Genomic DNA, 18,418 nt, shown 5'->3' on the forward strand with positions numbered 1-18,418 from the left:
CGACAAGATAGCCTTCAAAAGATTGACTAGATGCACCACACTCCAGGTGGGAACCCCCACTGGTTTGCGTTGGTTCAGCGCTGTGAGAGAAGCTGTGGCTGAAGCTCTGTCAGAACTCGTGAAGGTTATTGAAGTTTCTGGAGCACAATCAATACAGCGTGTGTAAAGAACTCTTTCTTTGACAGCCAAGGACACTTTGGACTTCAACTCAAGCTAACGGTGAGGGATACCAGTCGATATGTTTTTGTGACAAGACTCAGCCAAGAGATTTAGCAGGAAAACAGCCAATTTCAATAAAGCCTTGAGAAAGGAACAAATTGTCAAGATTGTTCTCCCACCTGCTTTTGAAGTGACTTAATAAGAAGGAGAGGATGGAAATTAAGTGATATTTATTTCTTTCATTTCAGCAGATTGACTGCAGAGTTCATGCAGCTACAAGTGCTCACCTGCAAGGCTTTGAGTGTTCCTCCTTTAATTGTACTGATTTGTAGGGTGTTAGGGTTTTAATGGACAGGATGGAGGATGAGGAGACACTTTCTCCAGGCACAAAGGGTTGCATCAGGACATTAACTTAGGTAGAGACGGATTGGAGTGCTGGTAATGAATTACGAAGGCAGACTGTGATAGAGCTTTTCTCCTTTTGTATTAAAAGAACTTAGCACTCAGCCCAACAGACTGATTTAAGTTTGGGACAGGGCCAAGCCACTCTGCTGCAGAATGCATTTAGTTGATAGAATTACATTGTATATTCTTTTTGTGGGAATGATTTCCCTTTGTCGGGGAAACCCTTGAAGAATTTTTGAGTGTGCAAAAGAAACATAGCATAGAATAGAATGGAAATTCAGGAGTCACAGCAGCACTACAAGAAAACAAAAGTAAGAACGTGTATAGGAAGTGCAGAAAAGTCCACAAGAAAAAAATAGATGATGACAGCTTGACAGCCATATCTGAGATTAGCATGATGCTATGCTGCCTTCTGGTATTCCCTCTGTTGCTGGGTTAGCATGGTTAGCTTTTCCATCTTATTAGCGATATATCTACATTCCTAATAATGTTGGGTAGAAGGACAAGTCAATGTCATCGCTTCTTAGCTCACACCTGAGAACCAGCACGTCATCCTCACCTCCTTCTCCTCACCTTGTGGGAAACATCCGGCCTTGCACCAGTTAGCATTGACATGCTACAGGCTGCTAACAGCCGATTTCACATGTAAACAATGCAGCCATGGTTACATGTAGGATCTCCAGACAAACACAGGAGCAAAAACAGTAAAAATATCACTGAAGACAAAACCAGTTGTGTTTCCACGAACCAACAAATAAGCCATACAAAGTAATGATCCACTCCAAATTCCAAGATTACGAAAAAGAGACAAAAAAATTACAAGAAATGGACAATGAAGAGAGAGCTGCTGCAACAGGCAGCCACGTGGGCAAAAAAAAACAAAAAAAAACACTGCAGCTAAGCCTCGGTGTCTGCTATATAAGAGATGGTGCAAAGTAAGCATGTGGTTATGCAAATTAGAATCCAGACAGGGTGAGCAAGGCCTCAAGGTGTTGGACACTATTTAAGAATGTTAAAGAAACTCTTTCTGCTGTTTCTTTGAAAAAATACTATTTCCAGCAGCTGGTCATAACTCCCCAGTTCACTCTTTTATTATTTATCGAACCCCTGTAACCATGATTCTGAGAAGTTCCAAGCGGTTCATAAGTTTATGATTTGTGTTGCTGTTACTTCTTACTCTTTGGGACAAATCTTTCTTCCCTTTTTCTTTGTAGTACAATTCCTTTGACTCATGTCTGCCTTCTCTGATGTCCTCATTTCTGATTCTTCTTGTACATGTGCTTCACTCATGAGCAGCCCAGGCAAAGAGTGGTGACAGCAATATGATCTGTGCCTCTTTGTTGCAGAAGCTATTTGAATGAGATTTGCATTCCTGTCTTGATGTTAAGAGGATGGAGGAAGGAATGAATGGGTGGTTGTCTTTTTTAGTGTATGAAGCTGAGTACAATAGCTCATGTGAGGCGTTGTGGGAAGATAACAGGAACTCTTCATTGTTTTATAATGATGAGCAGATTGGCACAATCTTTGGTTGGCAGGAGGGACTTTTTCCTGTATAAGTGCAGTTGCAGAACATTATTAGTGTAAACATCAAACTCAGACAACAGCTGCTAACTCCCTCAGCATTTGTAAAAGGCTGTTTGTAGTACATCCCAGAATACTTGCCATCTGAGTCTTGTGGAGGTGTGTAAGTACTTTCAAAGTTATTGGAGCAATACAACTTCCTGGTACCAGGTTTGACCCTTTTTGCCTTCAGGACTGCCTAATTCTTTGTCATAGATTCAACAAGGTACTGGAAACATTCCTCAGAGATTTTCTCTGTATTGACATGATAGCATCACGCAGTTGCAGATTTGTCAAATGAACATCAATGGTAAGAATACCCTTCCATCATGTCCCAGAGGAGCTCTCTAGGATTGAGATCTGGGGACTGTGGAAGCCTTTGGAGTAAAATTAACTCATTGTCATGTTCAAGGAACCAGTCTGAGGTGGTTTGAGTTTTTGTGAGGAGCGTCCGGAGATAAGTACACTGTGGTCATTAAAGGATGGGCATGGTCAGTGACAATACTCAGGTCGGCTGTGGTCTTAAAACCATGCTCAGTTGGGGTCCCAAAGGTCCCAAAGTGAGCCAAGAAAATATCTCCCACACCATTTGCTCTGCCAACTGTTGATTCACGGCAGGATGAATCCCATGTAAGTTGTAGCCTCAGTTTCCTGTTTTTAGCTGACAGGAGGGTCACCCGGTGTGGTCTTCTGCTGCTGTAGCCCATCTGCCTCAAGGTTGGACGTGTTGTGTGTTCAGAGATGCTCTTCTGCAGACCTCAGTTGTAACCAGTGGTTATTTGAGTTACTGTTGCCTTTCTATCAGCTCCAACCAGTCTGTCCATTCTCCTCTGACCTCTGGCATCAACAAGGCATTTTCACCCACAGAACTGCCGCTCACTGGATATTTTCTCTTTTTGGGACCATTCTCTGTAAACCCTAGAGATGGTTGTTGGTTAAAATCCCAGTCGATCAGCAATTTGTCAAATACTCTGGTCAACAACCATGCAACGTTCAGAATCACTTAAATCACCTTTCTTCTCCATTCTGATGCTCAGTTTGAGCTTTAGTAGGTAGTCTTCACCATGTCTACGTAGCTAAATGCTTAGAGTTGCTATCATGTGATTGGCTGATTAGATATTTGTGTCAGCGAGCAGTTGCTGGTGGATGTAGATTGATGAAGCAAATGTGAACTTAGAAAGTTGACTCACTTCTTTGCTTTTGAACGCCTGTAGCTCATCATCTGAGGACTTCAGTGGCTCCAACAAACAAGCAAATTAGTTAGTGCAATACTTTTTAAATTCTTATAAAAGAAACTTATCTTCGACACTTTTTTGTTGTTCTTCAAAACAAGTTCACACACTCTCAGAATAGCTCAAAATCAGTGTAATTAAACACAAGAGGCACAGTAAGACCTATCTGCAGTAGTTTGGCATTGCAATGAAAACAAGCTGATTGAGCTAATTTGGAACTCATTGGTGAGGCAGCTCTTTTAATTAAAATTTTGTTTTGGATTTGTTTTACAAAATCCCCAGTTTTGCAAGTTGTCAGCTGCTGGTTAGATATTTTTGATTGTCCACTCAAGGCCTAAACCAAAGAAAAGCAATGGAGCTAACCCTCTATCAGTCAAATCAGCGACAATTAGTCAACCAACTTCTTCCTGTGTTTTCTGTTCTTCTCTCACATTCTCCACTTTGTCAGCTTCCCTCCACCTATGACCTTCAGCTCTTTCTTCACTCCTTCACTTTCCCACCTTCTTCCCTTTTCTTCCCCCTGGTTTACTCTCCATCTCTCATCCCTCTTTCCTTCTATCTTCCCTCTGTCCTAACAGTCCAGTTAATTGCCTCCAAAGTTCACTCTGTCTCTGGGCTAATGCAATTTAAGTAGGGTCGGAGCCCCTTCATCAGCCTAGTGCTGGCATTTCATTAACGCCCGTTAGCTTGCAAGCAAGTGGGGGTTTCGCTCCATCAGCTCATCATTAGTAATTAATACACTGATAGGATTAGCTGCAGCATGGGGCTAGTGGCGAGTGGAGGCCCTGGTGTTACCAGTTTGAGAGAGCATGTGCAATATGGCCTCCAGCACTATCAGTGATGTGGGAGTGTAAGTGTTTCACAGTAATTACTCATGTGGGGTGTGAGGGTGTTGGGTGGGAAGTTTAACTTAGATGTTTTCATGAACTATGGATAACAATGACATGCGACCTACTTAAAGAAGATAATTATTCTGAGTTTAAACATTTGGAATCTGGAATTTTGGTAATACTTTACTTTAGGGGTCTGCAAATTTCATCACACTTGGGTAATAATTAGACAAAGTTTTTTCTTAGTTCTTTGAAATTAGCACATAACTTCTTTAAAATAATGTCCAAATTTATTGTCGCAATTGGTAGGTTACTGTTTTTTTTCCCAGTTTCTTTGAAATTTATCCCAAATTGCAAGGTAAGAAGTTGACGATTAGCAAATAATTTATTTGAAATTAAATCACAACCCACCAAAAAATGTTTTTAGAAGTAGCAAACTTTAAACAAGCTTCAACACGCCTTTTCTTGAGGAATGGAGTCTTGCAGGCTGAGCATCCACAGAGGCCATGGCCGTGGAGTGCATTGCCCTTTGTTTTCTCTGTAACAATTGTACCTGCTGCCTCCAAGTCTTTCTGGAGCACTTTCACGGTGGTCCTTGGCTCGTTGAGTACTCTTCTGACTATCTTTTTGACTTTCTGGTTAGAAATCTTGCAAGGAGCTCCTGTGCGTGGCCTGTTGATGGTAAGGTGGTGCTCCTTCCACTTGTGAATAATGGCCCCAACGGTGCTGACTTGAATATTCAGGTGCTTTGATATAAGTCTGTAACCAGTTCCATTCTGATGCTGAGCAACAATCAGGTTGTGAATGTCTTCAGAGAGCTCTTTGCCTTTACCCATCATGAGGTGTGTCGTATTTAACTGCTTGGTAAAAAAAAATACTTTTTTTTTTATAGGACCATCAATTTGCTCTAGCCCAGCTGATGTTGGTTTGCACTAATTAGAAGTTCAAGTAATAATTTCTGACAGATTTCAGGTGGTATGGTGCATTTCCTTGCCAAAGTATACAGCTTTTCCATGGTGTGTTCAATACTTTTTTCCTGTGTTATTGTACGTAATTCCACATAATCATTATTTATGGACCTGAATGTTGTGATTTCTTTTCATTTGTGGATTATTTGAGTTAATACCAATGTCTGGTAGAAACTTTATTCGAATTGCAGTTTTGGAAATAAATTTAATGAGAAAAAAGTTGACGCATTCAAAACTTATTTTCCCCACTGTACTTTCATGATAAGGCCTATAATGTTTTACATGATACAACTGAAGGCTTCAGATGGGATATTCACCAAGAGTGGGGTTGTAAATTGGCCTTACCTTATTGTGATAGACACTGCGAGTACAGACACACTGCAAAACAGAATCTGGCCAGAAGTTATGTGCTAGTTTTCACCAAATTGTCATGAAATTTCAGGGGTAATTTCAAAGAAATAAGAAAATACTTTGTCAAATGATTACCTAAGTGTGATGAAATTTGCCGACCTATAAAGTGAAGTGTTACCGAATTTTTCTACAATTTTCACCTAAGTTGTATCATTTTTGTCATAGTATCCTGAAGCTATCTTATTAGCCACAGTTTGTTAATGTGTGTAACATCCTTGCTGCTGCACTTGAATTAACATCCATGCTAGCATGTGAAGGCTTTCCCATGCATGACTGGGGGTCGCTCTCCGCAGCGTTAATTACATCATTACAGTTGGGATGTATCTCCATCTGCTTGGCCATTACTCCTGTCCCATTCTGGGCTTGACCCGCTCTGTGCCTCAGAATTAGACACACACAGGCTAAATGACCCTGCTAAATTATGAAGCTGTAAGATATGGGAGGCTATTTTAGAACATATGTATTCACAGAGAGAAGGGATGAAGAAGGGGACGATGAAATGAGGGAGACAGAGCAACAGAGGGAAAAAATAGATATGTGAGAAATGAGAGATGAAGCACTGAGAGATTTTGAAAAATGAGAACCAATGAAAGCTACAGAGGGAATGTGCAGATAGAATGATAGAGGAGAGGAAGTTAACTTTCTCGTTCTGGCCGGGGTTTCAGTGTGCTTGTCCTCAGCTATTGTTAGAAATTGATAAGATTTTTATGAAGCATGATAAGACATTGATGGATTCAACCATAGATCATGCAGACAGATCAGGGGAAAGGACGGCACAGAGAAACCCAGCCACATCAGGATCTAATTTCCCAACCAAGAATAAGAGTTGTTTAGTTTTGACTATTGACTTTTTTATTGTGAACACTATTGATTTAATTGCTACATACCTATGCTAATCCGCAGTTGAACAAATGACTTCCAAGTGCAGTTTTACCGGAAATGTGAAGTCAAAACAGAAACAAATTGAACTCTTCCTGTGACAACACAGCAGAATTTAATTCCAATATTCATAATAAATGCTGAAACCACCAATAAATCACAGCATGCAAAATCTGCAATTCCTCAGTTGTTTTATTTTAATATTGTGAACTTCACAGAATAAAAATCTCATGATAACCAAATGCAGCAAAGGCTATTTCTCTTTGTACCTTTAATCTCAGGGTATAAAGGATTTCTACATGGAAAAGTACTTCTGAGTAAGTGGATAAAGTGAAGAGAGCAGATGGGCTGAGCTAACAGGATATTATTTTGAGTGGGAGCTTTGAAGTCATTAATAAGCCTTAGCACTTCATTTTATGTTATCTAATTAATATTAACGGGGAAAATTTGAATGTGATGAAACGGAGACGAGCATTAACTTGATGCTTTCACTTTGTGATGATTGTGCTTTAAAGCGCCACATTATGTGTTCGTGAACCTATTAAGAGTCTTGTGCGCCGTTCTAAGAATCTTCATTTCTCTTTCTCTTTTATTCAGATTTTTCTTTAGTTTTTCTCTGATAATTCTGTGTCTGTGCTTTTAACCCATTTACCCTCTGTCTCTCTCAGGTTTTGCTCATGGAGTACCTGGATGTGAAGAACAGCCGCAGTGCCACAGAGCCATCCGCTCAGCTCTCCTACGCCAGCACTGGCAGCGAGTTTGCCGCCTTTTTCGCAAAGAAGAAACCACAGCGTGCCAAGCAGTCGCTTTTCAAGTAAGGATCACACCCACTGTCGTTTGCATTGTACATTTAGTTGTATTGAAAGCTCAAAAGAACTAACATCTCATACAAGCAGTCAAATGTAATACTCAAACAGAATGTGTGCCAAGGAACTTGTTACAAAAAGGCGATGTCAGCAGTTTGCAGTTAATATCCCTACCTAACCAGAACCAGAAATACTCTTTTTAGGGAGGGAGGAAATTCAGTTGCCCTCATACACAGTTAAATCAGATTTTTTTTAAATTTTTTATTTATTTTTTTATTTTTTTGAGGGGAAAACATTTTTATTTCCAATAAAACGAAATACAAGACAACAGAAATGTGTATCCCGATACAATATCAGTGATGAGATGACTTGTACAGTTTTCCTTTTTAACCCACATCCTTGCCCCCCACGCCCAAGAAAAAAAAAAAAAAAAAATAAATAGATATTAATAATAAGAAGGGAGGAAAAGAAAGGAAAAAAGGAAGAGGAGGAAAAGAAAGGAAAAGAAGGACAAAATGCAAATAAAATGAAAAAGTGAAAAATAAATCCAAGATGATAAAAAAGGAAATCAAAGAAAGAAAAAAAAATAGTGAAAAGTACTAACATAACTTCACTGACATCAGTAGGTTAATAGTAAGTTATTTGCACAAACACACACATCGGAAACCCATACATCATATATACATACAGACGACAGTTACACACAATCTTAAGGTCTACCTGGGCTTTGGATGCATAGATTTGGGATCAGACAGCCACTTAATGGTCTCCTTTAAAATATTTCTCTAGACCCAAAATTAGTGGAGAGCACAATTCTTGAAAAATATTACCATGATTGTGTTTTTCCAAAGTTAATCGTTCTAGTGGTAAAAAAAAAAAAATCAGTTAATATCCCTGTCTAACTAGGACCAGAAATATTATTTTTTTATTCTTGGGAGGAAATTCAGTTGGAGCAGTTGCCCTCATACACAGTTAAGTAAGAATATTAATGACAAAACAAGTGAAGCCCCTGAAAGTCTGGAAGCCACCACTGGTGACGGTGTTAACAGGAATCAGGATGGAGATTCGTCTCCGATAGACACACCATGCTGCATTCTTTAAACTCCATCTGACTCCTGGCCAGGCCTGTTACTTTTTATTTTTTAAGTTTAAAAGAATCTTTAATACTCAAAGACAAAATACAAAAGGGTAACATTCAAAATTCCATCAGTGCAAAGATTAAAAAACAACAACAACAAAAAACAAAAAACAAAAACACAGAATCAATCCAACACAGAAGAAAAGAACAAATACAAGGACTTAGGGTGTCCCAGGGTTAGGGACTTCCTCTCTTCAAACCCATGGATTTTCCTCCTCTTAAGTTCAGTTTTAATGTTCTTAAAAACTGCGTCACTTGTTATGACAGCTTGATTAATTACAGTTTTAGTGCAGGTTTTCCAGATGTGAGTGTTTGTGATGGACATGATGAGCCAGAACAATCTCCAGGTGTCGTCTGTGAGTGTTTCTTGAAAGGGTTCGTACATGACTGACTTCTCGTTGATGGTCAGTGGCGCGGCGTGGGGATTTTCTTTAAGGAAGCCAAGTGAGACAAACCTCTAATCTGTATGCTTTTTAGGGAGTGGGGTACATAAAAGACTATGTTGCAGCTTGTATATCACTTTTTCATGTAGTGGAATGACCTGTTAAGAGCGCCCAGAGAGAGAGAGCTTCATTTTACTTACACATGCTTGTTATGTAACCGACACTTTGAACACCGATCACACGCCCATTCACCTTTGTCCTCTTGACTTAGCTCAAATATCTTAATTTACTCATCGCCCACTCAAACGCACAACCAGCCGCTTCATGCACACAGCTAATGTGCTAATCTCCCTGATTTCATTCAGTGGCTTGATGATGACGATACTGTGATTTTATTGGTTTGAGGCGAAAGACGGGGTGGCTTCCTTTGACAGAGTCTTAGCCAATCACAGGTGAGCAGTGTCATGACTGCAGCCTCATCTGATTGATTGATCATTTTTGTTTTTTTTCCACCAAGGGATGCCAACTCGGCTTGGCCTTCTTGCAGACAACAGTGTGCAATATCGTATTTTCACCACTCATTCGCCACAGAACATTTAGGAGAGCACTGTCCTTCACATCATAAAATGCTCAATAACTAGAGGAGAGAAATAAGGAAGAGATGACAGTGACAAAACACAGAAGATATATTGAAACTATTAAAAGGAGCATTTTCATTAAATCACAGCTGCAGTCTGAAAAAACAAAAACAAAGCATGGCTTCCCTTGGCCTCCAGGAGAAAACACCACTGTTGTTGGTGGTGTTGAATCCAGTCCCGGTCACTTTGTGTCAGATCTGTTTGGTTCTGAAACAGTCCAGGGGCAGGTGTTGGATCATTTCATTTTCATTACATGAGGGCATCGGACACTATTTTGTTGATACAAAACATCTCCACTGAATTACTGCTCTAACAGGAAGTTTAGGGCCTGAGCTGTATGAACTACAGATTGTCCAAAACTCAGCTGCCTGATTGATTAGCAACACATCACACCCATCCTTCAGCATCTCCACTGGCTCCCTGTCCAGAACTGAATCATCTGAAAGATCCTGCTCATCACATGCAGAGCTCTCAATAACTCTGCTCCCCCATACCTCCAACTTCAATCCCCCACCCACCATCTCACATCTTTGGACTGAGATGAACTTCCTGTCCCCCATCCCCAGGACCAGGCACTGCACCGTTGGGGACAGAGCTTTCTCAACCGCTGCCTCAACTCTTTGGAATTCAATTCCTCTAAACATCTGCAATTCAGACTCACTCCTCTCATTAAAAAATCAACTCAAACCCACTTTTTCAAAACCTGACTCCCACCATCATAATCTCTCTTTCTGTTTTGGTTATCTGTTATGAATCTATTTTTTTTTCTTATCAGTTGTAAGCGTCTTTGATTAACTTTAATTAAAGTAAAATTTTGTTGAAAGAAACTTTTTAATCATGTAAAGAGGTCTCACTTTGTCCATAGTGTGTGCTAAAATCAACACAAACCTATATTTCTATGGATTGTTTGTGTAAAATCTCAAATTAAACCTTCCCTCTGTGTTGTTTGTTGTACCTTTGTGTCTTGTTCCCCCTTGTTTACCCTTTTGTGTGTTTTACAGGTTTGAATCATCTTCACATGCCATCAGCATGAGCGCTTACCTGAGGGAGCAGAGGCGAGAACTCTACAGCAAGAGCGGTGAACTGCAAGGTGAGGAGGGAAGAGGGGGGGGTGAACAGATAAACTGGGAGCATAGAAAGCAAATGAAGTGTAAAAGACTTCATGACATCTGGATTGAAGAAGTGAGGGTTAAGAAAGGAGAGAAGGTGAGACAGAAGGTGTGAAAAGGATTGACATATTCCTGATATGAATTTGAAAAAAAAAAGCTCAGGGTTTGCAGTCTGCAGGAAGAAGAGAACAAACCGTACACAAATGGAAGGTGGAGGTCAGGATGATGGGTGAAATGAGGGAGGTTAGAGAAGAAATTCGAGATAAAAAAGTGGGGTTGCTTTGGCTGTTTTCGACTAAGAAGTCAACCGCCAAAGAGTGATGGAGACGTAAAACACAAGAGCACAAGGGAGCAGAAGAATAAAAGGTGCAGTAGAAGTAGGAAGGGCACGTTACAGGTCGAGAAGTTACACTCAGGAAAAGAAAGGATTGCGGGGAAAAGAAGCAGCGATGGAGCGAGAGATTGACGAGAGGCGGGAGCAGGGTGACTTTGCAGATTCTGCCTACAGGGAGAGGCCTTGAAAACCTCTCACTCACCCATACACACACACATACACACACACTTCTTTTCTCACATACACACAACAGAAAGCAGAGTGAGTGAGCTGCACAGCCAGACCCCAGAGAGTCTGAGCGGTGCTGCTGCTCCTACGTCTTCTGTGTGTCTGTCTCACTCTCCGGCTCTGTGTTTCTGTGCCTCTGACCTTGAGGTTTCAATCAGCAGTGCCTGACAGCGCTGTTTGTCTGCTGCTATTCCCTGTTTTCACCCCGAGCTCCTCATTGACTCAGAACACAGAAAAGGTAGCAGATGGAGCAGGACAACAACGGTGAAGTGCTTTTTATCTCAAAGGACGATTCTGCTTCAGCTACATTTACAAAAAGAAAAAAATCACCATCTTCCCACAACTTTTTTGAAAAAACTTTCGCGTATGAAGTATCAAATTTGCAGAACAAGGATTTTTTTTTACTTAAAAACTAGTAAGTTCATTCACAATTTTGCTCTTTTTGCCTTAAAAAAGCCCTCATAGCATTTGATTATAAAGCAAAACAGAGGTGCTTTTAATCTAAAGAGACTACTTCAAAGCACTTTCAAACTAGCCTTTGACGGTATCTGAAAAAGGATATATTTGTCTGTTTAATTCTCTTTTTATTGTGGTAGAATCATATATGGAGGTAATTTTACAGCAAAACTCATCACAAATTTTCCTAGATCTGTCAAAAAAAAAGCTTTAAACCATTAATAACAATGCATTTTTTTACTCATTGGTCTCCATATTTACAGATCTGCCCGAACATTTGAGAATTGAGAGACACATGCAAGTTTGTGTTCATGCAAAAACACATTTGTGGAGCTATTTGCATCATTACAAAGTGTTTTGCAGCAATAAGCTCCTTAAAAAAGGCAGAAATTCAAACACCTCTGGGACATTGTTCTCTTTGTAGAACTAATTGGAAAAAGAAATATGATACCAAAAAGAAAAAAAAAAAAGTTTGTTAGAAAAAAATGTGGTCTAATCAGCTGTGTGTTTGTAACATCTTTTCAAAATGTCTTCAAGTTAAACCAGTTTGATTCTGACTTAAAAAGCACTTTTTCATCGTCCTTCGGTGTACATGTCACAGAGCTGTGACGGTGAGACCAAGTTGTTCCTCTTCAGTGTCAGCATGACAGAAAGTTCCTTGGAGTACAGAGGTGAGATAGGAGCACTATGAGTTGGCAAAGCAGGTAGTGTGTGTGTGTGTGCATGTGTGTCTAAATGTGTGTAAGGGCTCCAGCTGCTGTTTACTTCTTGTGCTTCTGCAACAATATGAAGTCTTACAAGAAGGATACCGATATTACACTGTTTTGTTCTAGTGTAGTTTTGTCTCAACATTGTTGTTGACTTAAATCGCTGTGAAGGCTGTGGATATGGGTCTGTAGCAAGTGGCAACTTCCATCTGTGAAAAATGAAGCCCATATGGATGTGCTAAAAACTGCAACTCTTCCTGCAGAAACACCAAAACCACTTATAAAATTCTTATTTTGAAAATATCAAACTTGAAATTTCTGCCCATTTAAGGGAATGGCTGACTTGACTGACATGGGCACCCAGTTGCTGTCTGAAGAAACCAAAGGTCTGCCTCTTTGCCTCATCCCTTCTCAACAAAGCTGGGTTTAGTTCAGCTTTACCTACATGGTCCCCGTCAGTGACAAGCTTCTAGACCCTGTGTCATTGACTGGCGCCCAGTCCAGGGTGTACCCTGCCTCTCGCCTCAAGACAGCTGGGATAGAATCCATCCACCTGCGACCCTGAACAGGATGAGCAGTTTAGAAAATGAATGAATGAATGAGGACCCTGTGTCAGAAACAAATGGATGACGCCACATCCATGTATTATAAAGACTGTGGGCTTTAGGCATTTTCTTGCCAAGGTTTTTGCCAAGGTGCAACATCCTGTTTAGAGAAATGAAGCCTATGCAAAAGTGTTAAAAGTTGATGTTTATTGAGGAAGAGCCTGACTGCAGAAAGACCAAAAACCTTGTACACACCAAGCCAAAAAAAAAACAGACTTTTACGACATTGAAGTCACATTTTCAGCCTGGTTAAAAATAACTTCCTGGGTTTGAAACACTCACTTTGCAAAGTTGGAGGATACTAGGATCACAAGTTTATCCAGTCAGAGACACAGCTCAGCACACGTGACTGACGGATGCCCTGTAGCTGCTAGAAAGGAAGCTCAAAGCTTGCGTTGCGTCGTTTCATATATGGCCCCCCCAAACGACCGGCTTCATTTCTCTGCATAAAGGAACAGATGGGTGACGTAGCAGAGACTACATCCCTATTTTTTACAGTTTAGGTTTTTATTTTCCTCAAAATTATGACAAATCTGAATATGTCTATTTTGCAAATTCCTTAATTCTTGTCCTCATTATTCCTTGCTGGGAGACTTTAAATAGAAGTAGAAAGAAAGCTTGAATATATCAATATCAAGTCATCGTTTTCCTTTTTGAAACAGTCAAACACATTATCTATTTAAATCAAAAGGTTATCCTCCCCATTGGACTAATAACCTTTTTACCCAGAAATTACAAATAACTAAAGTCAGAAAGTCGGCAGCAACAGCAGAATAGGTTGTTTGGCATCAGAGAAGATTTGGCAATTTTTCCGTGGGAACAGCCCACTCACTCAGCTCTTCTGCTCATCCAACAAATGCATGTTTCTTACAGATGAGGCACTATTTAATAGGGAAATACAGGAGGTCTTTGACTTACTTGGTTCTCGACTTATGTCGTTTCGACTGTACGACGCCAATAAGTATATGTACGAAAGAAAATAGAGAAGGTTTCAAAGTTGCGCCGTTCTGTTTGTAAGCTTCTATGACGTGTACTGGTTTTTGACGTGGCGTGCATGTGAATACACAGCTACACAGTGCATCAGCATCGTCCACTCTGTCTCGAGTCGCATCATAGTGTAGATTGTCTGTGTTTGTGCTCCATAATTTTATCGGTATTTTCACCTTTTTTGGATCGTAGACACGTGAATATAAAGTATAATACATGTACTTGCATAGTTATTTAGAGATTTAGGAGGTATTTAGGGTAAAAATCCGACTTACGTGGAATTTTGGGTTACAAAGCGTCATAGGAGCGGGACTCATTCGTGACTGGAGGACTGCCTGTAGACAGGCTTTCCAATTGTAGACTATTTATCACTAAGAAGCGTCTTAAGTCTGTTTTGTAACCAGTGGAAAACTCCCCACTGGAGCTTTAAGGATAAATGATTCAATATTTAAGTATTAATTGTGTTTTCGAGTTCTGTCATCTATAAAATAAGTAGCCGGACTCATAACTTTTTACTTTTCACCCTGTTTTTTACCAGTCAGACTGGAGGAAGTCTGTAAAAGTATGCAGAATGTACTGCCTCAGCTACCCCGGCCTCAAAAAGAAAAGCATTGATTAACTGTGGATAAAGGAAAACCCCAAATGGTCTTCAAATAACAGCTCACTTTTTTTCTTCCATCTGTCGGCACCTCAGAAAGAAAGAGGAAAATATATATATATTTTTTTTTTTTGACTGGCTGAATGCCTCGGAGCGTTTATAAGAAGATGAGATTTCTCTGGGCTTTCATTTCACCTGTCACAATGCGTCGCAGCGGCCACAAGCCTCGGCCGGGGCCCTGAATGGCTGCAAAGAGATTGAAGGAGTAAGAAATCATTTAGAGAATGAAATAAGTCGGCTGCGATGGAGGAAGGGGAAAAGACGGATGGAGGGGAGGAGGGAGGTAGAGAGGGTTAAAAGTCATTGTTTTCATCAGGGTCCAGCGAAGAAGCCATTAAGAGATTTCTGAGGGAAGAAATTAGAAAAATATGTATCGAGACAGTATGGAGAGGGACTTTTTCTCCTTCTCTCTTCAAATTAAACTCTCTGTTGGGAGTGGAAAGAGTTCGAAACGAGAGATTGAGTTGATGAGTTCTTCTGGCTGTGGGATTACCTAACACTTAAAGCTTAGTCATGTGTGTCTCTTAGTCTCTCAACTTGGAGTTTCCTAAACTCTTTTTTCCTCAACGGTCTACTTCAAGTCAATAAAGTTATTAACTCAGATGCTCACCAACACAGCCACGGAAATAAGACTTTGATTGTTCCTTTTAAATCCAGCCAAGGGAAAAAAAAATGGTCATGCACTAAAAGTCAGACTCGATGTGTTTCTCTGAAAGCCTTTGCTTTATTTTCAGCATTTTTTTTTTTGTTCCACGGTTGAGAGGTTGTCACAAATCTTTAAGTTCCCTGATCTTTAAATAACAATCAGAGCAGCAGCGTTTGTAAAGAACATGTAATGATTTCATTCTCCGTCCAGACTGGTGTGTCTCTAATGGCTTTGAAATGAATCTGTAATATCTGTAATGTATGTCTCCTGAGTGTTCCCAGGGCCTGCCGTATATCATTACACACATGCACACAGCTTCACATGCCTGCATCCACATGCAGCGTACACATGCAGACTCTCATGAAGGCTTAATTGCTCGCCTTCGCCGCTGGATCATGTCTTGTTCGCTTCAATTAATTCAACGCTTCATTTAAAGACTTTATCACAGCCCCATATGCAGCCACAGCTGGAATATGTGCTCCATATGTGAGGACTGAGACTGACATGTACAGCGTTGGGCCAATTACTTAAAAAAAAAAACACTCAGTTATAGTTACTCGTTACTTTCCCAGAAAAGTAATTATTGTGTTACTTTTTTGAAAAACCTTTAATTTTGAAAGAGAAGTCAGTTTTTCAGCAGGTTTTGCTCTGGGATTTAATGTTTACATGTCTGTTCTTGCCTTTTACATGTATGACTTTGAAGTAGTGTCTGTTTAGAATCCACAGAGCCACAAACAAAAGGAAGAAGACCCAATTGCAGACTTAGCAGAAAATCTTTTTTTTGACTAAACTCAAAATCCAAAAACTCAAAACAACAACTCTAACAAAAGAAACAAAACAAACAAACAAACAAAAAAAACCTCCAGAACTCTCTAGGAAGCCAATAAGCACAGAACAAGACGCACAGCACAACAGTATACAGGGTACAATTGTCAATGAACTCCTTTGAAGGACCCGGTCCTCAAAGCCGTATATGATAAAATACAAGCTGTTTAAGTTTTAATTGCTTTTTAGAACACTGAATTGATTGAATGTATTGTTTGAATTCCCTGTAGAAAAAAAAATTCCAAGTCAGTATTTTTTCCCAATAGAATTGACATTTATAAACATAGAATTTTGCCATAATGAGAAGATTTATAAAGATTTTTTTATTTCTCAGTGCATTACTTAAAAAGAGCCCAAACAACACATTTTTAAACAGTAAAACAAAATCTTCCTCAATGTTTTAGAAATATAATCACATAGTTATAGCCAGAAATCCTTCATATCAGGACATAACAGGACTCCCTCTGGAGTTTTGCTATGTCCAACATCTTCGGTGTTCAAGCGCAATGGATCTTGGGATATGTGAAGCTAAGAAGGATTTAGGGAAAGGAGGCTGGATTTGACGGCCACATTGGCTGCATTTTGGAGGAGCCTTTGAAATGGGACAGCCTTCGATGTAATGCTGTGACGTAACCAGCTGTCATAGTCAGCCTTTGTAGGCTGCAGCCGCTGAATTGGGACTAAGCTTATATAGACAAGGGGGCATTCAAACACAGGTGTGGAACAAGACACAGGTAAAACACACGAGGGACAATCAAACTGGAGGGAAACACAAGGCCAGGAGGGGGAACTAAACCAAACTAGGGATGAACGATTTTGGGAAATAATGTAATTGCGATTTTTTTAGACCAATATTGCGATTGCGCTTGAAAGTAAGAGTAACAAAACATAAAGAAAAAAGTGACCAAAGGGTACGGCTCTACGATCTACTGGATGGATCTTGTAGCCCACAGGGGTTTTTTTTGCCAGAAAAAACAGCATTTTGACTTATGGTGGTTTTAAGGGAGAACAAGTACGAGTTACTATTTTCCCTACAGATCTGTGTACATGAAACTTTTTTTTTTTTCCAATTGCAGCCTTTGGGATTTAAAAATTGCATTCTATTACATTGCAATGTCTGTTTAAAATCGATTAATTGTTCAGCCCTAAACCAAACACAGGAAGCAACAAAGTGAAGATGAAAACACAAGGAACACACAAAAAACATAACTAAGATGAACACAGGAAACACAAGACAAGAAATCTAAATAACCACAAAGAAACTCAAGAAACACAAGAAAATCCAAACTATGAACTCAAAAGACCATACCCTTACAACGTCAGTATTAACCCACAGCTCGGCACTCAAGCATGTTAATTCTGCAGCTTCTGTCCTGTGTCTGGCTAAGCGAGCCAGGTCAGATAAACCTGCCAACTCTCCTGATTTAGGAGGGATTCTTCTGCTTTTTAACCTGTCTCTCACTCTACTCCCAACTTGTAATTTCTCCCGAATAACCTCTTATTCTCAAGTCTGGTCCCGTCATCTCTAATATTTTTTCAAGTCAAGTCGGTTACTTGTGCCTTACATTCAAACCTGGAAAAGCATCCACCCCTCTCCCTGGAGTTGGTTTGATCCAAAGACGCTGTATGAGATCCTCTCTGGCTGAGGTTACACAGACACACACAGGCAGCTGTGTGATATTTGTTGCTGAAAAGTTGATTTTAGCATCAGCTCTTTGTTAAAGCTCTTTGTTCTCATCATTACTTGTGTGTCTTACGCTTTCCCCCATTTTTATCTGCAGCTCCTCTCTTGTGTCTGGCTGAGGGAGCCAGGTCGGATAAAAAGTAACGCACCTCAATTCATAATAATATAATATAATGTTTGAAATAGTAATTAATTAGATTACCCCTTACTGGAAAAAATAACTCCATTAGTTTTAACGCTGTAATTCCCAACACTAGTCATGTACTTGTATGTTATTTCACACATACAGCAAATCCTCCACTCGGCTGTGTGCGTGTTTCCTCCAGTATTCAAGAATAACAAAGCCACTTCCAGATTCAATCACACTCCCAATGAATAAATTATGAAAGTAACAATTTCCCAACCATAGATGTCTTACCATATGCCTATAGTCCTCTGCATGTCGTCCCAACAACCCCCTCTTGTTCTTTTTTTATCGCCTCTTTCATATGCTCAGGAGTGTCCCAGTGGTCATCCGGGAGGTGAATATATCTCAATAACTACCCCAGTCGTGCACCACGCAGAGTCAGTAATGCATTTACAGCGCTTTTTTATTTTATTTCTCTTTGTGGTGTTCATTGTGTTTCACCAGATATTGCCTTGCCCCAGGGCACGTTTGAAGTTACGACCCCCCCTTTCCCGAACATGTGACAGCCGTACACAAAGCCGTCCTATCTCCTCATGGATATAAACAAACATACACACTTTCCCCCCTTTTTTTCCTGCAGGCA

At 40.1% G+C, this 18,418-nt stretch overlaps 1 protein-coding gene across 1 annotated transcript in view; it reads left to right on the plus strand.

The window, feature by feature from the left end:
• The window catches only part of exoc4 (exocyst complex component 4), a 198,302-nt gene that overhangs the window by 42,673 nt on the left and 137,211 nt on the right, over positions 1-18,418 (plus strand). The window contains exons 9-10 of the mRNA XM_074698040.1: positions 7,113-7,258; positions 10,411-10,499. Coding sequence (XP_074554141.1) covers positions 7,113-7,258; positions 10,411-10,499 — 235 coding nt within the window. The remainder of the gene's footprint in view (positions 1-7,112; positions 7,259-10,410; positions 10,500-18,418) is intronic.

Source organism: Halichoeres trimaculatus, unplaced genomic scaffold (genome assembly GCF_033239565.1).
Source record: "Halichoeres trimaculatus isolate MK-OKI-2021-1 unplaced genomic scaffold, fHalTri1.1 fHalTri1_scaffold_21, whole genome shotgun sequence".
Classification (NCBI taxonomy): domain Eukaryota; kingdom Metazoa; phylum Chordata; class Actinopteri; order Labriformes; family Labridae; genus Halichoeres; species Halichoeres trimaculatus.